Source organism: Podarcis raffonei, chromosome 6 (genome assembly GCF_027172205.1).
Source record: "Podarcis raffonei isolate rPodRaf1 chromosome 6, rPodRaf1.pri, whole genome shotgun sequence".
In the NCBI taxonomy this organism is placed as follows: Eukaryota; Metazoa; Chordata; class Lepidosauria; order Squamata; family Lacertidae; genus Podarcis; species Podarcis raffonei.
The window spans coordinates 52,817,730-52,838,997 of NC_070607.1; the positions used below are offsets into that span (position 1 = coordinate 52,817,730).

The 21,268-nt window shown below is 44.8% G+C and overlaps 1 protein-coding gene across 3 annotated transcripts; it reads left to right on the forward strand.

The window, feature by feature from the left end:
* Positions 1–1,939: 1,939 nt before the first annotated feature.
* LOC128415976 (inositol 1,4,5-triphosphate receptor associated 2-like) lies at positions 1,940–21,268 on the forward strand. 3 transcript variants are annotated; one of them, XM_053392898.1, is made up of 16 exons: positions 1,940–2,573; positions 4,050–4,158; positions 4,481–4,542; positions 5,947–6,023; positions 6,417–6,513; positions 8,962–9,037; positions 9,419–9,446; positions 12,077–12,217; positions 13,341–13,472; positions 14,263–14,410; positions 15,612–15,661; positions 16,266–16,316; positions 18,443–18,543; positions 18,651–18,755; positions 19,987–20,109; positions 21,019–21,268. In XM_053392898.1, exons 2-16 carry the CDS (start codon positions 4,133–4,135, stop codon positions 21,176–21,178), a joined length of 1,377 nt encoding a protein of 458 aa, XP_053248873.1. In that variant the 5' UTR covers positions 1,940–2,573; positions 4,050–4,132; the 3' UTR covers positions 21,179–21,268. The 3 variants fall into 3 exon arrangements, with proteins under 3 accessions (XP_053248873.1, XP_053248874.1, XP_053248875.1); XM_053392899.1 differs by lacking the exon at positions 4,050–4,158 and having other exon boundaries at positions 1,940–4,005; XM_053392900.1 differs by lacking the exons at positions 1,940–2,573; positions 4,050–4,158 and having other exon boundaries at positions 4,479–4,542; positions 6,417–6,517.

The following is a 21,268-nucleotide window of genomic DNA, read 5'->3' on the forward strand; positions in this document are numbered from 1 at the left end:
GTTCCACCTTAAAAGGGAGCAGGGTGTTTGTATAACAGCCTGCGTAAGTTCCTGTCTCACAGGATGTTTATGTTATAAGTTCCTTTCGTTTTTGTCTGTCTTGCCTGAGCAGTCGGAGCAGATGGTCATGTTTTCTTTGTTCTGACCAACGCCTAATAAACTGTAAATATGCATGTTCTGCTCTCATGCTGTGCAACTTCTGTTGTGTGAATTCTGCTGTTATAGTGTGCACTAAGCCTGAGGCTTAGTGTCGCTGAATTGCTGATATTGCCTGACTACGGGAGGTTGATGGGTCGTCCGGCAAGGAGCTTGGGGGCTCAGATGCAAGCTCAGATGGACTTTATCTCCCTGGCAGTATCCCAACAGGCTTACCATGGACACAGCTGCAGTTTAAATGTCTTGAATTCTGCTGATGCAATTTCTGAAATGATACTCTTTCTGGAGGCAACAGTAGACTTCTGGGTCCTCCCAGTTAGGTTAGTATCTGAGAGATGTTTGCAGTTCTTGCACAATTTGTTCTCCAACTGCAGTATGGCGTTGGGGCAGGATTTTGCAGAACTCCATGGCCCCACTTAGCAGAATGAACAGGAGGGCCCCAAACCTAGCAGGGCTGGCTGACTGCATTTGGTAGTAAGTTTACCCAGGAGGGACCCACTCCCTTTCCAAGCTGAGACTGGAACTGAGACAGTCTCCTTGTCAGTCTGTAAGCTGCTCTAACATATGGCTAGAAAGAGCTGAAACCATGACAAGCATGCAATGTTTACAAGGCGGCAGCCATCCGGCTTATAAACAAGGGGCTTCTCCAGTGAGCAGCAGCAGCAGCAGCAAAAGTGCATTCCAAAGACTGCAAGCTTGGCAAGAGGAAGTCTGCTTTGAAGGAGGAGAAGCACTGCAGCCTGGTCTTCCTTAGCGGGCGGTTTTGTTTAGGGGCAGACTGTCCCTGTCTCTGTCCAGCTTAGGCTCTTGCACTGCATTCATCAACGTAGGAGGAGCACCCTCTTCAAAGGGATTTCCTTCGGTGCTCATGCTCAGACTTTGCGGCTCAGCATTTGACAGTCCTTACATCCCTGTGTCCAGGTAGGTCCGTTGTCCTTATATATTTGCTGCACAGGCGGGGGAACGAGCACAAAGGGGGAAAGGGTCAGAGAGCACTTGTGGCCATTTCCTGGCAGGGCTGCACACACTCAATCTGCCAGTGTCCCAGATCCCTTAATTTAACAGTAGATCATGTGCTTAAGTGAACTTTGAAATGAGATGTGGGAGAGAAGAAATTTTAAAAAGCATTACTCTGTCGAAAGGGCATGATGCAGTATTAATGAAAATATCCTTGCCCAGCCTGGTGCCCTCTGGATGTTTTGACCAATGCTGTCATTCCCCAGACAGTGTGGCTGCTTTCAGACACTTTAGTAGACCTGGATGTGATCTAGGAGGCCAGCTGAGTGAGCCCAGACACATCCATTAGAAATTCCTAAACAAGAAAAACAGTGGATCGGGGTTGGGGAGAACTTGTGATGCTCCAGATGTTGCTGGAATCCAGTTCCCATCATCCCTGACCATTGCCATGTTGACTGAGGCTGATGGGAGTTGGATTCCAACAGCACTGAGTGAGGGTGGGGGCAACAGAGATCTCTGTGTTATAGTTGTGGAAATGAGAAGAATGAATTTCCAAGGATAGCTTTTGTCTAACTTGGATATCTTGACACCTTTTACCCTCTAAACCAGGACTGGATGTTAAATGTATGTTGCCCTGCTCTCATGCTTTATTTTCCTCCTATTTCTTATGTGCTCTAATGGTTTACACACCTCTCTCATTTTAATTATTGTGTTTATCTTATGTAGTATTGCTTTAAGTTGTACAACACATTGGGGACCATGCAGTCGAATTATTGTAAATAATAAGCCTCTGCTCCCAGGTCTCCTGAAGTCTCAGCATGTGGATTCCCATGGCCAAATCCATCCAGCTTTGCAAAAGAAAAAGAAAAAAAAGCACCTGTTAAGTTTGTGGAGAATAACAATATCAATGCAGCCTGTGTCCATATGATTTAGAGGTGGGGAGCCAACACATTGAACATGTATACAGGGAGATACCTGTTTTAAAGCGAACAATCTGATGGTGGAAATGACAAATATCTGACTTCCTACTTATCCCTTCTCTATTGTCTTATGAGTTTGGAAGCTTTAATGTTCGATGTGGCTAAGGATCCTTAGATGGAAAAGAGCTAAAAGTGTTAAGTCAAGCAATCCCTTCCTGCTTACTGCTTTGGTCCTGGACTCCCGGCTCTGTGCCCTTGGCCTGGATTAGAGTTGCTTTCTGTGGGAAAAGCTTCGGAGCGGGAGCTCCCAATAGCACCTGTGTTTTGCAGGGGTGATAAAGAGGCTGTGAGAAGAGATCCATCATAGGCAGGTGCTCTCAGGGGAGAAGAATGTCCCACTGGGCATGGCGGTGAAGGCGCTGGTGCAACAGCAGCGGCCGTGAAACCCCCTCAATCGCTTTCTGCCTCTCTCTCTCACCTTCCTGACAGCTTCTGCTTTAAAGCCAACTTGGGATCTCCAAAAGGAGGAAGGGCCCCAAGGTGAGATGAGGCAACAGCTCTCCCTCTTTGCACACATAGAATTGTTGTTAGAACAGTAGTCTCGAAAAGAGTCAAAACTGTTTGTAGTGACCCCGGAGACTGGCTCCAACCAAAAAATATTTCACAAAACGCTGAGGCATGTATATTTCATGAGTGTGTTTATATAGTGGATTAGTTGCAGTGCGTAATTGCTCTTATATGGCTGCTCTGTTGGTGAATGCATGGCTGAGAGAGGCTTTTATGAAACCCTGCTCTGTCTAGGCATTTAGCCCTGCTGGTTTCCATTACATATTAGTAGTACATCTTGGGGGGGGGTACGTTTTTGACTGTATATGTCATAGGTACAGCTCTGATTGTACATTCACTTTATTATCTCTACGGTCTGGGGGCAGGGAGAGGATTAAGATGCTATTTGGCTCTATTCCCTTGTATTTTATGAGCTATTAAAATATGCAGTTTTAAGGAAGTGTGAAATGAGAATAACAATGAACCTGTGAGGGTGGAATCCTCCTTTATGAACCAAGATAAAACTTCCATTTGCAGCCTTGTTGCCTCTCAACTGTGATATGTACTTATTGACCATCTCTATTGGACATTCTATTTTTCATCTTCCAGTCTCTGTCTTTTTTACCTAGGCATTCTTTCATGTGTCTTCTGCCTTTATCTGTAAGGCCAGACTTTTCACAAAACCCTCAGAGCTTAAAGGCTGTTGCAATGTTTCTCTCACATTTGCAAACCTCCCAAAGTGCGTGCGTGCAGCAGCTATTATGGTGAGCAGCTTAAAGCAGCCTTCCATGTGATAGCAATTTTGTGTGTAGAAACCCTCAAAGCTTGTCTACACACCAGTGCTGAACTGAATTTGATTTACCTGACAGCTAGTCTTCAGTGTCTGCTACACTGAATACATGTGACCATCAGTGTACAGGTGCTACTAGATCTAATATTTGATCAATTTACATTCCACCACTTGGAAGAGTATAGCAATCATATACACCTGCTTTTCATGGTCACGACTTGTCTTTCTGTGTACTTCCTTGTCTCTTCTAATGTGTTTCCTCACTTCTCCTGTTTACTGCAAAACTACATGTTAATGCACCCAACTAAACTGTTTGTTTTCCACCTGCTTTGCAGTATTTTGTTGTTGTTGGGTGGGTGGGACTTGCACAACTACAGATTTGCTGCCTGTCCATGAGACCAGAAAAGAAAACAATGGCTTTTATTTAGAACAACTCCTGGAGTGAGCGTTCTTCGGATGTACTTGAGACTGAAATATTAAGCCTCCCCAGCAGATGGCCTGCTTTCTCCATCCTGGAACAAATTTCCATACCTCCTGGATTACAGCAGATAGTTACTTAACAGTAGCAGCCTGGAGACTGCAAGGCCCATTTGTCAATGTAGTTGAAATGTGATGAACACAAAACCTTTGCCAGAGGTTTGTGACTCATAGCTTTTCCCCCCCTGAAAATGTCTTTACAGAGTGCTTCTTTGTCCAGTTTACCAGGGAGGAAGAGGTCACAACAAGGACTCTGCAGTCTTGGCTGCCAGCCACCTGGTCCAGGATGGCGAGTGGAGCGGTGCTGCAGAGGTAAAGATGCTGAGTCCATGCCAGCCAGGATCCGTGGAGTAGGGGATGCTCAGAAGGGAGTGGGATGGTTGGGAAGCTGTGCCTGCAGCACATCAAGCCAGATCACACTGCAGAAGGTGACCCAGCACCATGAAACTTTCCCTTTGACACATTACTGGCAATTGCTCCCAGGGTCTCCCTTCTGGAGTGGCAAAACTCATAGGATCTTGAAAGCCTGTGGCGGGGTGGGCAGAGGGAAGAGTTACTTGCCTGCTTGGGCTACACCTTCCTCTCCATGCTGGTGAGGCTCTGTGGTCGTTAATCCAGCCTGTTTATCTTTCAGCAAAGAGCCGCTGATGCAGCATCGGGCAGAGCTGGATGGAAGTAGGCTATCTTTGGATTCAGGTAAGGAAACAGAGAAAGCCTGGGGATGGAAGGAGGAATCAATTTCCCTGGGTAGGAGGAGGCTCTCTCTCTCTCTTTCACAATGCCTGATGTGGTTTGTAAGCACTGCTCTAAATCCTGGAAGTTGCCATGGTCTTCATTGTTGAGCAGCTGATTTAAAGGCTCACAACCCTACAGGATGGTGGGGTTAGCTGCACTTCTAGGAGGCAGCCCTCTGACAGATGACCTCTTGCACAGGCTACCTGCAAAGAAATGCTTTCTTCTTGCATGGTTTAGTGGCTTGACTTTGAACAACATCTCTGACGTCAGGTACTGGTTCAGTGCTCCATGAGCACCTCAGGCTCCTATTGGCCAGGTGAGAAGACTATGCAAACTCACTCTCACAGAACAGCATCCAGATCTGGGCGCCACAATTTAAGGAGGATATTGATAAGCTGGAATGTGTGCAGAGAGGGGCAACCAAGATGATCAAAGGTCTGGAAACCAAGCCTTATGAGGAATGGTTGAAAGAGCTGGGTATGTTTAGCCTGGAAAAGAGACTGAGACGAGATATGATAGCCATCTTCGAATATCTAAAAGGGCTTTCACATGGAAGATGGAGCAAGCTTGTTTTCTCCTGCTCCAGAACCAATGGCTTCAAGTTACATGAAAAGAGATTCTTACAAAACATATGATAGTAAGAGCTGTTTGACTGTGGAACAGACTCCCTTGGAAAGTGGAGGACTGTCCTTCCTTGGAGGCTTTTAAGCAGTGGATGGATGGCTATCTGTCATGGATGCTTTAGATGAGGTTCCTGCATTGCAGGGGGTTGGACTAGATGACCTTTGGGGGTAGGCTTCCAACTCAGTAATTCTATGATTCTAGGCCCCCGTTTCTGTTCTCTTTCTCCCATCCCAACTACAATGGAGCCACCACTCCCTGGTCTTAGATTTTGGATCACATGTCTAGTGTGCATTGACATTAAACAGGCATGGTCCTTCCTTCCTTCCTTCCTTCCTTCCTTCCTTCCTTCCTTCCTTCCTTCCTTCGTGAGACTGTGTACACACTATACTTTTCAACCACATTTGAAGCGTTTTCTTTCCTGAAAAGAATTCTGAGCACTGTAATTTACCCCTCACAGAGTCACAATTCCCAGCAACCCTTAACAAACCACAGTGGCCAGAATTTGGGAAGTGGGGCGGTATTTTGAATGTGCTTTAAAGGTATAGTGTCCTTGGGAGCCGCTAGCTATCTTGTTCCACCCTTGTTGTTCAAGGGACAGGGAGGTGTACGTTGATGCCTCTGATTCTGTTGCTAGCTTCTGGTTTGGAGTTGACTGGGAAATATTCCATGCTGACTTCGCTGACCCAGCACATTAGAAGCTGAGATGAGTACAAGTCTGACCTTTTGCCCTCCATTCTCTAGGAACAATGGCCAGTTCAGAAGGTGAATCAGAAAGGGTGATGGATGAGAGAAGGCATAGCTCTGATAGCACAGACAAGGTGAGCAGCACTAAGGGGACCACTTTACTTTTAGTTGACTTATTCTTAACAGGAAGTTCCCAAGAAGTGTCCATCTTAGGTGCTGATCAGCTCCAGAACTGCTTAGTTTCATACATAGCACTATGGGGGTGGGGTCCCCCTTCTCATAATCCATTTACCAGCTGGAACCTGCCTTGTTCCACCCTAGCAAGTCTTTCCCCTAAAAGGATGTTCCAGAGTGCTCTACATGGAAGGAGACGTTTTCTTCTGCCTCTGCTCCTCACTACTGTGTGAGCTTAGCATCACTGGGGTTCCTACCTGTGTCACTCCTTCCCCTTCTAGGAGAGCCTAGTCCATCACCGCAGGGCTGTGTGTCCTCCTCTACACCTCTCTGCTGCTCTTTTCCCTTTGCAGCGTTGTGCTAGGAAACTCCAAGAACAGGCACGCAAGGAGAGCACGACGGGCAGGGAACCAGCGGTGCACTTTGAAGATAGTGGTGAGAGTGATGAAGGTTGGTGAGTGAGACTTTGCCATGGCTTTCCTCATTTGCCCTTCTCCTCTGGGAGTGTCCCCTTCCCTTCTTTTAATGTTTTATTTACATTTTCTAGACTCTCCCATGCACTTCCTTTTCTGCCATTCACTCTCTTTTGTTTTGCTTCTCCTTCTTTCCAAAATAATTTTTATTTGATTTTACAATTATAAAAATATAATACACATCCATAGTTAAAAGATTCCTCTGAATTTCTGGACTTCCCACCTTCCTCTCCATGGGTTCAGTTGTTAATTTTTTTTCTACTGCATGTTTTTCAGTAATCCCTATTTTTTAATAACTCCATTATCTCCATAGTACCCGGTTACATTACAAGTGTTATTGCAGTCCTGCTAATGTTTTCATCTGTTTACAGTGGTTTCCAAGATAATTTTCCCCCCATTCCTTATTAAAGTTTTGGTCTTCTTGGTTCCTGAGCTTCCAGTCAATTTTGCCATTTCTGCATAATCCAACAATTTAATTTACCATTTTTCTCTGGCAGGGACTTTATCTTCTTTCCTGTTTTGCTTCTCCCTTTCCTTCTCTCTTTCTCTCCTTTTGTTTCTACTTGATTTATTTATTTATTACATTTATGTACCGCTTTTCCTCCAGAAAGCTCAAGGTGGCATACATAGTTCTCCCCGCCCCCTCCATTTTATCATCACAACAACCCTGTGAGGTAGGTCAGGCTGAGAGACTGTGACTGGCTCGAGATCACCCAGTGAGCTTCATGGCCAAGTAAGACAATGGTCTCCCGGGTCCTAGTCTGACACTGTAACCACTATGCCACACTGCCTCTCAGTTCTATTTCTGTCTCCATCCATAAAAGATCAACACATTCCTTTCTAAGCCCCAAGGAGATTACTTGGAGGAGTGTTTCTTCCGGTGTAGGTCACCAGGAACTCCCCTTGGTGTCTTCCGCACAGGTCTTGTCCTGCCCTTCCTAGCTGCCCCAGTGAAACTGTTCCTCCCCCCCTTGTCTTTCTTCACCCTCAGCTGCTCGCCTTCTTAAACTTCCTTGTTTGGTGTTTCCTGCTAAAAGTGACAGGCTGTAAGCAGCTAGAGCCTACCTTTGTTTTGCGTTGAATCCAGGGTTATGAGACAATGTACACTGTTTTGCAAAAATTAGCATATTTTGCTTGACTTCCAGGTTCAGGTGGCCCTTTCCATCATTTCCCCTATATTCTTCCCTTATTTTTTATTTAAAACTGAGCAATAATCTGTATTTTGGAACTGCATCATTTAAAAAAAGTGTACTTGCTGCTCTCCCTCCTAATTTTATTGTCACAAAAATCCTGTACAGTAGGCTAGACTATGAGAGGCAATGATAGGCGCAAGTTAGCCCAGGGAACTCCATAGCTAAGCGGGGATTCGAACCCTGGTCTCTCGGGTCCTAGTTCCCCATTGTTTTATTTCCTGCTTTATTTATCTATGTCATTCTGTTTGCTTGTTTCATGGCTGAAGAGCAATGGATGGATGGTTTGCCTCTATCCTGAGTGGCAAAAATCTACATTGCAACTGGTCTTGATCTAGGCTAGAAAGATCTTGACTATAAAGGCCTGGCAGTAGCTGGTATCTTGTAAATCTAGTGTGTGGGTGACCTGTAAATCAAGTGCTTTTGACCAACCTCCAACTCAGGGGTCAAAAAACATTTTCAGCAGGGGGCCGGTCCACTGTCCCTCAGATCTTGTGGGGGGCCGGGCTATATTTGGGAAAAAAATAATGAACGAATTCCTATGCCCCACATATAACCCAGAGATGCATTTTGAATAAAAGCACACATTCTACTCATGTCAAAACACCATGCAGGCCCCACAAATAACCCAGAGATGCATTTTGAATAAAAGGACTCATTCTACTCATGGAAAAACATGCTGATTCCCAGACCATCCGCAAGCCAGATTGAGAAGGAGATTGGGCCGGATCCGGCCTCCGGGCCTTAGTTTGCCTACCCATGCTCCAACTACTAGCTTGCCATAGGTAAAGGTAAAGGGACCCCTGACCATTAGGTCCAATCGCGGACGACTCTGGGGTTGCGGCGCTCATCACACTTTACTGACTGAGGGAGCCGGCATACAGCTTCCGGGTCATGTGGCCAGCATGACTAAGCCACTTCTGGCAAACCAGAGCAGCGTATGGAAACGCTGTTTAGCTTCCCACCAGAGCGGTACCTATTTATCTACTTGCACTAGAGTGCTTTCGAACTGCTAGGTTGGCAGGAGCAGGGATCGAGCAATGGGAGCTCACCCCGTCATGTGGATTTGAACTGCTGACCTTCTGATTGGCAAGCCCTATGCTCTGTGGTTTAGACCCATAGCTTGCCATAGCTTGGTGTTTTCTACTCAGATACAGAATGATGTCATGGAGCCTTGATTTTCCTTGTCTGACTCTGGTTTGGCTCTGTTTCAAGGCTGATCTTTCTTTACCTAGACCCAGATCCCTCTGAAGATGCGCTGACTACCTCCGCGATGGAACTTTCTGTGCTGCAAAGGCTGGGCCTGCATAGGTAGGAACCTTCCACGTATCTGTTTCTTGTGAGCAGGGAGGGCTGTATGAAGCATGGCACCTGTTCCAAGAAGGTGGCACGAAAATGATCTTGCAGTCAGACGGAAGCAAACTGCTGCATTTCGGATCATGTCGACCCACGTAGACAGTCTTGCAGGACATTGTGAAGCCATGGGGAATCTTACCATATTATTTCCCGACCGGTTCCCTTGTATACCTTGGGCTAATATTGGCACTGCAATCCCTTTGCCCTTCTTCTTGAACAGAAGTATTCCCATCTGGATCTCTTTGCTCAGAGTTTTTGCAGATAAGAGGATCAAGAATGCAACATGTTGTGGATGTCATGAAATCTCTTATGGCTCTGCTTTCTCTTCCTTTGCAGGGTAGCTTTGACAGAGCAGGATGTGGAGGTGAGTTGAGTGCTGTTGTCTCCACGTGGCTTGATGTCTAGTATCACTTTTGTGTGCCACTTTGAATGAAATATTCTGAGGCTTAGCGAGACCATCGTCAGAACAGCAAATGATCATAGCAACCAGCTTCAATCTCACCATTTATTTGGGGGCCTTGCTTTCCAGCTGGTAGTTAGGCAGTGGCCCTGGCCCTTGTGTTGCTCTGACTATTCAGTCAATCAGGTTCTTATTGTTCGTAGCCCGTGGCCATAACAATATTAAATCGCAAAACAAACAAACAAGACAATCCAAGAGTGAGATAAAACATCCATTCGTAGAACTGCAAATTGTCAAAACTTAAAGTTTACCCAAATAATTTAGCTTTCAAAATTCCCTTGGCAATTTACACTGTTTTATATAGCTAAACTATACACAACAAATTTGTCTACATTGGTCAGCAGCCTTCTAATTTTGAAATCTTTTAATTTACCTTCTTAACAATTCTGGAATGAACAGAGAAATCTGTTGGAACCTAGTTGATGGACTCTGCCAAAATGGCAAAATTAACTGGGAAGCTCAGAAATCAAGAAGATAAGAACTTTAAAAAAGAATGGGGAAAGTTCATAATTTGTTTACGAGACCATTGTAAGCAGGTTAAAACATTAGGAGGATTTTAAACACCCTTGTAAAGTAATGGATAGTATGGATAATTTGGAAGGATAAACATTTGGATAAGTGTTAATATGCAGTTGTAAATATTACCATTAGATGAGGGGAAGTCAGGAGAGTCAGACTAATTTTAATAGTTAGATCCTGAATTGATATTTGTTGTATGTTTACCTTTTTTAAAAATCAAATAAATATATATATATAATAAAACAACAACAGCAGCAGATAAATCTGCTAGTAGGTGAGGGTGTGTGTGCAGTTCCACCCATCCTTGGGTGAGAGTCTTGGTGGAGCACAGCAAGCTGGTTGAGAGCCAGATTGCTAGGAGGAACAGTCCGTCTGTGTGACTGATGGGTGGCTGTTTGTATTGTTATTTACATTGTTCTGTCCATGAATGGCTTCATTGTCTCCTTGGTTTTTCCTATTCATTTTTGTTGAGTGGAAGGAGTGACTGGTGTTGGCGGTTGGTGACTGAATGGGTGACATTAGAGTGATTGGGTGGATGATGTGTTTGGTGGGAGCAAAATGGGACAAGTGATACTGAATGAGTAATAGGTATTTGTGATTTGTGCAGATGTCAGGTAGAATTTGAGTCTCACATGTAGTATTTTGCAAGTCAGGGTGTGCCTTGGTGAGAGCCAAGCTGGAGACGGAAGGGATCCCTGACTCTAAAGATGTTTTTAAATGTCATTAGTTTTAGTGATTTTATTGTTTTATTGCATTGCATTGCAGTTTTGCCGTTTCATTGTTTGTTATATATGTCATATTTATTGTTTTGTAAATCACTTAGAGACTGATTTCAGTATTAAGTGGTATACAAATATTATATAATGCACAATGTTTCCAGTATGGCTGATGCTCTGACTAACCACCTGCTGCCCTTGGCGGGGAACATCCCGCACTCATCTAAAGTTGTCCATAGAGCAAGTGTTAAGTTGATCAGCAGCTCATTGCACACAGTTGGTAAATCTCTACATTCACAACTGCTGATCATTCCCAATCCATTTGCAGCACATTCCAAGGGCCTTGCTAGAAAGTATAGCATGGGAAAATGCACCGTTCCCAATATGTAGTCAAGTCACATTTTCCCAATAGTTAAATCACAAATTATTATTGCTGGGAGGGTGCAATACTTTCTTCAGCTATCAGGGCGTGTCTTGAACAATTAGAACTTTGAGATGTGCCTGGAAGATGGATTCGCAAGACTCCACAGGCACCTGCTTGATGGTCATGACGACACCAATAACAATGGGCTTCCCAAAGCCTTACTATCTCCACCCAGTGCCCAGCCTGAATGTGTAGACATTAGACTAGAAACAACCGAGGTTGACTGACCAGTCTCCAGGCACAGCCTTCAAGTGCTTCTTATCAGTTTAACTCACACACAGAGATGTATACACAACTGGCAACCTGATTTGCCCTTCTTCCCCCGTCCCCCCGCCCCCGACTGGCTGTTGAGGTGAAACTGAGGTGAAACTGAGCCAGTGTGGTGTAGTGGTTAAGAGCGGTAGTCTCGTAATCTGGTGAACTGGGTTCGTGTCTCCACTCCTCCACATGCAGCTGCTGGGTGACCTTGGGCCAGTCACACTTCTTGAAGTCTCTCAGCCCCACTCACCTCACAGAGTGTTTGTTGTGGGGGAGGAAGGGAAAGGAGAATGTTAGCCGCTTTGAGACTCCTTCGGGTAGTGATAAACCGGGATATCAAATCCAAACTCTTCTTCTCTTCAAGAGCCTGAAAACTTCAGGAATACATTTGCATAAAATTATTAAAATATTTAAGCAAAATATAGATGCTTGTTTCTAGAACTGGCCTTCCTTTTCTCACAAGCCAGGCCATAAACATTTCCCCTAAAATGCTTTGTTTTTGCAATGGTGCTGGTGAGTTTCCTTTCCTTTTTTTCCTTTTTAAACCTATGCTTGCATTTGAATGTCGGTTCCTGAGAGTCGTTTGCTGTGTTTTGACCTGCCCCCTTTCTTGGCAGGCAGCTTTTGCACAGTTGGCTCTTGCCTTCCGCTGTGACGTGTTCACGCTGAGGCGGCGAGTGCAGGTGGAAGAGCGAGCGAGGAACACAGCTGAGGAGAATATTCAGCATGAGCTTGGGGAATGCCGGGCGATGCTGCAGGTCAGTGGAGCCATGTCCCAAGAACCCTTGGCCATTTGGACCATTCGTTTGCTGCATTTCTCTTAAAGCATTGTGACTTAATTTGGCACGAAGGTTCCTGAGATCTTGGTGTTTTGATGCAGTTGGGTGCCATTTTGAATCAAGATGGTGGACTGAACCTTTCAAAGCCGCGCTGATTATTTTGGTTTCTTAGAATTCTCAAGCAATGCCAGGTATGAGGCTGCTAGTCTGTTGCAAGGTACAAACAGGATCACTGTTCACTATAAGCACTTTAGGGGATGTGGTGCTTTTTGTTGCTTGTGTCGTGCTGTCTTTCATCTATATAGTACACAGGACATAGTCCAGTGAGTGGTGCTGTCTTCTCCCCTTTACTGATTCTCATGGTCACCATATATCTCTTTTCTCAACATTTTTAAGTGGGTGTCCCTCACCATCATTTTTGCACCCCATTTAGTGTGTCATTTAAAAATTATGTTGCTTGCACTATTCCACCATGTTGCAATTGCAGAAATCTGAAAACTGCAAAGTTATTTCCAAATATGGTTGGGTGATAGCTGTTGGTAAGCAGCCTAAGTTAATTGCACTTAGTTTCCATTTAAATAAATGAGACTTGTGTAATGATTAACTTGATCCCATGGATTTTTGATTGGGCCTAATTTCAACTATCTTCATTTTGATCCAACTGTCCACAGAATATCACAGATATTCACAGAATATGAGGTCCTGCTGGAGGAAAAGGGGGAGGCGATTTTGACGGATTCCCCCTGAAGACCTCATGGCCACCTCTCCACACTATTTCGGAGGTCCCCCAATCCTCCAGAGCCATTTTTTCCTCCGGGGGGGGGGGACAACAACAGAGAGGAGGAATCAGCAAAAACCACCTCCCTCTGCTTCCTTCAGCTGGAGTACCCTGTAAACAGAGTTCTGCTCATGGGAACTGTGGATCCATGCAATTGTCTAAACCAAACCTGATTAAACTGCTGGTGAATATGTCTAATGTGTAAGTAATGATCCATTGCTTGGAATTGCCTTTATATCAAGGTCTGATGAAGAACCTCAGTTAGGAGTTAGGCTGATAGTCCAGTTAATCCAACATTTCCCATCTTGTGTTTTATCTCTCCAGAAGCTGGATCAGGCCTGCGTGGACCCCAGGCACAAGGAATTGGTAGAACATTTGCAAAGCACTCTTGCCGTCCTAGAAGGAGCAATTGAACGGGCAACGGGCGCAGCGGAGAAATTAGGAGCTGTCCATCAGGTCAATTACCAGGCTAGGTGGTGAACATAAAGCAAATGACTGTGGGCTCTTCTACAGATGTGTCTTTTTGCCAGTGTAGAACTTAAATTCACACTATTGGTTGTTTTAAAGATTTACCATAGGCATGAGGAATCCCATTTAGTCCTAGAGTCAATTTCCCTTCTAGCCAACCTTCCTGGGGGCCACATGCCACAGCAAAAGTGGGCAGAACAATTGCTATAAATTTTACCTTTGTACAGTAGGCTAATTTCTGCAAACACTTGCACACCCCCATGACCCTTCATCCAGACAGGTAAGAGGTGTTTTCAGAGTCCAAGGACACATTCCAGCCAGGCAAAAACACTCAAGGAGAGTGGGAAGCAGGGCTCATGAGGGATGTGACTAAGGAGGGAGTCTGGCCTGTGGAGAATTCTGAGGGCCAGATTGCGTTTGGCTTCTGGGCCTGAGCTCCGCCAACTTACTGTATCGAGATCTTGAAGCTCTTTTATTAAAAGGACTCTTGTTGTTTTCTTTTGAGAGCTGATACAGCACAATGGGAAAGAGAATGTGCTCTGGAGGACCAGGAATTCCTCAGTTTAATCTGCTATTAACGCTATAGGTTATTAAATCTATAGGCAATCCACCACCTCTCACCCGAAGTACCTCCATGGCCAATCTGCCATACAGAAATAAGTAAACACGCAGCAATATCTCCAGGCCCCTTCCCAAGAGGACTGTGCTGGCTTTTGGTCTCTGAGCTACCTTGCCCCACTGCTTTGCTTTAAACCACCCCTTGCCATCTCTCCCACAGGAGGCCCGCATGAGCCGGGCTGCAGAGGTGATGGTGCAGCACGTTGAGAACCTGAAAAGGCACCACCTGAGAGAGCACACGGAGCTGGAGGAGATGAAGAGGCTCATTCAGCAGAACTCGCGTAACCGGCAGCTGGCAGAAAACAGGGGTGAGGTGGGGCCCGCTTTTGTGCAAAGTGTGGCTGTGCGGTGCCTTGAGATGAAAACATAATGTGAACAAATGCTGATGTGTGGACAGAAGGGGCATTAGCGGGAATAAAGACACCAGGCGCTGGAGTCAGTTCTCAGGAGCAAGTTGCATGGGGCTTTTTTGGGTGTTGAAATGGATTATAGATAACAGCACACTGATGAAAAGCCAACACTTGCAGTGCATCAGTTCAGTTGAACTGCAAATTCATGAGAGGTGATTCTAGAGAAACAAAGGCAGCTCTTTGCTACTGCTGCCACTCTCCTCATAACCCCAACAGGGTTGGGGTTGCATTACATGTACCAGTGAAGCCCTTTGAACTGACTTGAAGATTTGTTCAGTGGCCAGCAGAAGAAGCTGCCTTATACTGAATCAAACCATTGGTCCATCCAGCTCAATATTCTCTACACCAACTGGCAGCATCTCCCCAGGGTTTCAGGTCAAGGCTTCTTCCAGCCCGCCCTGCAGATGCCAGGGAATGCACCTCAGACTGTCTGCATGCAGGTGCTCCTATCCTATAGGGAAAATATGGGTGGGAAGTCTTCATACTTGACAGATATACTTTATTTTTTTGACTAAGACCTCTCCCCAAAAGATCTACAAACCAGAACTTGGAGCAAAAGCCATATAGTTAGAATTAAAGAACAGGGTGCCTGTGTGTACATTATGAGCTGAGGAATTTGTTTTCAGTACCTCACAGTCCTGTCAAACAAAGTACTTTCCTAGTTGCCCTTTCTGCCCTTTCTTTCTGCCCTTTCTGCAGTCTAATTTACTGTGGGCTTTTTGTTGTTGTTGTTCAGAATATTTTCCATTATATTATGAAATCATAAATTATCCATATTAACCACAAATTATCTGAGTTATTGCAGATTATCTGCAAGTTGCTACTAAATTCCAATCTACCTTCTGCTCAGGTGTGCTCTAGAGCATAAAGCAGTTCAAGGCAGATGCAGTGATTGCCTTTATGAACATGGGAGGCCTTCCCATAGTCAGGCCATTGGTCCATTGACCTCAATGTTGTCTACACTGACCAGCAGCATCTCTCCAGGGTTTCAAACTGGAGACTTCCCCAGCCCTACCTGGAGATCCCAAGGGCGGAACCTGGGACAAAGCGTGTACCGTACCACTGAGCTACAGCCCTTCCCCTGTTTTTGTCTCCCTAGACGATAGTGAGCAGAGACTGAAGCATCCTCCAATGCGAATGTTCCAGCAGGTAAAGTGACAGGGTGGGGTGACCATGTGCAGCTCCTCATATGTTTCATGGAGCACAGGACCTGTGCTGCTGCTGCTTTCCCTGAGATCATGCCAGAAGGCAAATGGGTCACTTTGGCCCTTCAAGTATTGTTCCGTTCCATGAATGGCTCCTTTTACAAATGAGCTCTTGAGCAGAGGTCTAGCTGCCCTAACCATACTAGCTAGATTTTTTTTTGGGGGGGGTGTATATGCTAAAGGGACATCCAGTGGATGGGGGAGAGATCCATTCAAAACCAGAAGACTTTCAGTACAGGTGACCCAATATGTTAGTTATTTTAATGATGCTACATGTTAATAAAATAAAATGTAACAGAATCAAATATTTTTAAATGCCTGCTGCTTGTTTCAGTTTCCTTGCACTCATTGACTTAATGCAGCAAAATTGGCTTCCTTGTTCCTGAGCAACTGGGTATAATATTACCTGCAGACTTTCCCGTATATTCCATAACCCAACATACCACAAGTCTCTTTAATGAAAGCTGAACATTCAGGGAATATGCATTCTTCGCAAGCCTCCCTGTAACTACTGCTCTGCTAACTAGGATTGTTCTTCTATGTCCCAGGGATCAGCTCGCCGTAGAGTCAGCATTGCAGTGATTCCCAGACAGCTGATGGTAAGGAAGCCCTCCTTCTATGATGAGCTTTTTGCAATGAAGGATATGTCTGATCTTCATTGCTTGCTGCTTTGCAATGCACCAAAACACAGTGACTTCCCACATTCCAACTGAATTGCCCGTTATGGATTGCACACATGCGTCTAATTCCACCTGGGCACATTCTGGAGTTCCTCCATGAGTTTATTCAAATCTAAGTTGAGATCATTTTTGTATTGCCTGAAGCTGGAAAAGCAAGCTTTTACTAAGCCATGTTTATTAAAGCTTACCAGTATTGAAGGCTGTGTAATTCCTAAGTGCCATTGCAATGCATGATGGGAAATGAATCTGTTCATTCCCAGTCTGTTGCAATTCCCAGCATTGGCCTGAAAGTGACCTGAAAACTTATTGGCAGTGATGATCTGGTAAATGTGTTCTTATTATCAATTTGTTGTTTTACATTGGTATGCGTCAATCCCATTCATTTCTTGGACATTGTTTCCACAGCACCACATTCAAGACCAGCCTTGGGTTGGTCCAAGATGGGCAAGTTTATTGAACATGTGTCCTGATTTGCTTGCACAATATCTGCAAGAAAGTTATATGGCGCTGCCATCAAGTGATAGTTATCCCACAGTTCCAGTGCTTTTCCCTGTCACTTTTCTTACTGCAAAGTTTTTGTTTTAGCACAAGAGCTCTGTATTGCAATGTGCCCACTTTCACGGGGGTGAGTTATGAAGGTGTTTTTTATTCCATGAAAGACATATGCTGGCATCCACTTGAATGGGTGAGAGGTCAGTGCAAAAGTGCTGACAGTCTGGAAGCGAACTTAGCTATAAGGATTCCAAGTTCTGTTCCAGATGCAATATATGGTATTCTAACAAACCTGGGGCAACAGGACACTATGCAGGAGTGGTGCCTTCTCCTGTTGCTGCAAGTTTGCCTATTCTCCTTATCCACTGTCTGTGAAGCTGAACTGGAAGGCCTTCTTTACATTATCTTCTTCAGGATTAAGCAAAACTGCTATACACAAAGGAACTAGCGTCAACAAAAGGGACTGGCTGGCAAAAATGAGAGAGAAGTAACTGCACATCATGCTTTTGTCTGCTTTCAGTGTCCATGTGAATTCACGTGACTCACTTTTATCTGACTCTCTGCTTCATGCGGCTTTTTGTTTTCATTAAAGTTAACAATCACTGGCAAAAGCGCTTTGTACCAGCCTCTGAGGCTTCTAGTGAGCTACAAATTCCTAGCAGCACTGTTAACCACAGGGAATCAGCAGCCATGACTCATCCTCACACCCTCCTCCTCAGATCCTGGGATTCAGAATGCCACATTTGGAATTCCCTTTAGTTACTCAAGTTTTCAGGCTTTGAGGGCTAGGAGACTCCCAACTGCCAGTATTTTGCAGGAGGGATTTTGAGTGCAAACTGGGAAATTATAGTTTCCACAATTAAAGTAGATTAAAATGCTCTCACTCTAGTGTTGGAAATCCAGTTATAATTTGGCAGTTAGGAACGTGATGAGGAAATTAACTGAAAAGTGTGGAGTGAATAAATAATTAACAGGAAAGATGTGTAAGCACCCTGCAGGAAAATCAGGATGGATGCTCATTGTTTTATAACCACCCTGCAAATAAATCAGAACAAATGCTCAACAAATATTGGATATAATTTAATCCCCGTGTAAGCTTTGTGCAAGAGACCAGGGTTCAAATCCCTGCTGAACTTAACAGGTGAACTTGGACCAGTCACAACCTCTCCGTCTAACCTACCTCACAGGGTTGTTGTGGGGGTAAAATTGGGGTGTGGGGGGTGTGAGAACCATGTATGCCACCAGGAGCTCCTTGCAGGAATGGTGGGATGTAAGGAAATAAAAATTCCAAAAAATAAAATAAATAGGTTATCTGGAAAAGCTCTTAGCACTACCAAATCAAAGCTGTAGTTCTCAGAATAGTGCAGTTACAAACTGCTCACGATCCATTATTCTGTTGATCCAGTTTTTGATGCTTGCTCTTTTTGAATTTTGTTACTTTCCTCCAAGGAGCCACCCCCCTTCTAGTCCCCAGAAGAGATGATGCAAGTGGCTCAAGGCTTCCCAGCCTCTCTTCATCTTTTGATCACAATCTTCCTTGATTCTTATTGCAGCACTTTCACAGCCCTGAAAATGAGCAGAGCTCTGAGGGGGAAGCAATTAAATCAACTGCAGTGGAGGAGGAGGAGGAGGTGGAGGAGGAGAACCCAGACAGGTAGGGACGGGTTGATGCAAGAGGCAAAGCTTGATTCAAGTGTGCGGAATAGTCTTGCTTGGTCCTTGGCATGTCCAGTGTGGTTATCTATCATTTCCTCCCCACAGACAACCCCACAGTCTCCAGGAAGACTCTGCTGACAATTGCTTTCCCCTGCATGCAGCATCTCCCAGCTTCTCCCAGCAGAGCATGGCAGGGACAACCAGAATCGAGTATGATGTATTATTATTATTTATTTATTTTGTGCAACACTTTTCATCTGAAGATCACAGGGCGGTTCACAACATAAAAATGCAAAATGTGAACACAAAATATGTAATAAAACAAGTACAGTGGACGCTCGGGTTGTGAATGTAATCTGTGCAGGATGCACATTCGCAACCCGCAGCATTAACAACCCGCAGCGGTGCATCTGCGCATGCGCGGGTTGCGATTCGTCACTTCTGCACATGCGCAAAGTGTGATTTAGCGACCCCCGAAACCCGGAATTAACCCGTTCTGGTACTTCTGGGTTTCGGCAGGTCTGTAACGCAACCTGAAGTGTCTGTAACCCATTGTATGAAACAAAACAAAACCAATAACCCCCCCTCCAACAAACACATTTAAAAGGCAATAGGATGCCTGGTTGTAGACAAATGTTTTCACCTGGTACCTAAAGATATGTAATGAAGGCACTAGGCAAGTCTCTCTGGGGAGAGCATGCTACAAACAGGGAGCCAGTGCAGAAAAGGCCTGTTCTTGTGTTGCTGCCCTCTGGGCTTCTCGTGGAGGAGGCACACAAAGAAGGGCCTCACATGTTGTAGACAGAAGACACTACACAGAAGGGAAAGCAGTGTGATCTCTGCCTCCTGGAGGGAGAACCTGGCCTCTTTAAATGAGAGCAGACATCTAAGTGATGAAGACATCAAACTATGCCAGTTTGTTTCCCAGATAATATGTTTTGGCTATGCACTGTGCAGCAGGCATTTTGCTGCAAGTGGATTGCTGGTTTCTGCAGCAAACAGGCCCATGTTTTAAAATACACACACCTGGGAGCTCCCAGGACATGTACACAGGTGCTGTGAGGATGCCACTTATCAATCACACTCCACTTTACTTGATGAGAGAAACACCGGTATGCCTGGGTATTGCCATGTAAAGTGAAGCTGTTCTTTGTGCCAGGGGACATGCCAATTAGTCCCTCTCTGTATCAGGGCCCATCTCCAAAATGGCTCTCGGTCTTCTTTAATTACCTCCTTGGGAGGACAAATATATTTTAGGCTGAGTCAATCTGCTGTTGCAAAGATGGGAGCCCAAAGAAACTCCTTGAGTGATAGAGAGACTCCATTTCTCTGAAGTTTCATCCAGCATTACCAGAAATGTACTCCATTGCTGGCTGAGCTGTGAGCCTCTTTTTCTGGGGTGAGTTGACCACTGCAGGATCCACACTGTCTTTCTTCTCAGGAGGGAGTCAGAACTTCGGTGCAGAAGCAACATCAGTAAGACTGTAGAGGAAGAACCCAAAGAGGAATCAGGCATTGAGGAACTAGATGAAGAATGTGAGGAACTGAGGGGAGAGACGCTTCTGTAAGTGAACAATGCTTTCTATGCTTGCCATCCATAGGATTGTTCTAGCCCTTCTCCACATGGGAAGTTTTCTTTGCAGTCTGAACAGAACTTTCTGTAATCCACAGTTTTGGTTGCCATATCTCAAAAAAGAAAAAGGATATTGTAGAGCTAGGAAATGTGTTCTATTGAATTTGGGGTGTTCTGTTGAAACAGATTGGCCAGAGATTTGGAGCGAGACAAAGGGACATACTCTTCCTCACATCACAAAATTAGTTTATGGAATTGGTTGCCACTGGATGTGGTCATGGCCCCTCTCTTAGGTGGATTTAAAAGGGGGGGGTGAGACAAATTCATGAGTGAGAAAGTCTATTAGTGGCTACTAGTCATGAGGAGAAGATTCAGAAGCAGCATTGCCACCAAATGCCAGCTGCTGGGAGTAATCTCAGGAATTCTGTCTTCATGTGCTGCTTGTGGACTTCACTAAGGTATTTGGGTTGGCTACTGTGGGGAAACAGGATTCTAGTTTGGGTGGATCTAGCAGGCCTGTTCTGATGTATTTTCATTTCTGAGAATTCAGCATTCTGTGAGAAACTCAGGGTCCTGTTTTTGTAGAAGAAATGTAAAATGTTTAGCCTTTATGACCATGGAATTAATAAATGACATGAAATCATACAAAAATGTGTGTAAATGTGCACATTCAGTATAGATTGCAGAATTCAGCTGTTTCAGAAGGGATGTATAAAGAATTTGTGTTTATACATTTTACAGAATTTAGTGTTTCCTTAGTGTTGTTAAAAGTACACTCATTCTTATGAAGGCTACAAATAATGGAAGCCGGAGCTTACTGGGCCTAGCTTATGGCAGGGCACCAGACGATAGTTGACTGATTGTACCAGGTGATTATTTTTTCTCTCTTTTTTCCGGCAGGTGCAAAGGATCTAAAATGGAGCTTTGCAGAGCCTGGTTCTCTATGCCCACCTACTATTGGGTTTTGTTGTGGCTGTTTTTTCTGGGGGTTGCTTGCCTCATTCTGATCAGGATCCTGGAGCTGCAGAAACAATACCCATTTACAACCTCTGATTCTTAAAGTCACATAAGGAGCAGAATAACCATGCCAGGACTTTGCACCATCAAAATCCTGGACAGTTTACTTCTGAAAAATAAAAATAGAAAGGAG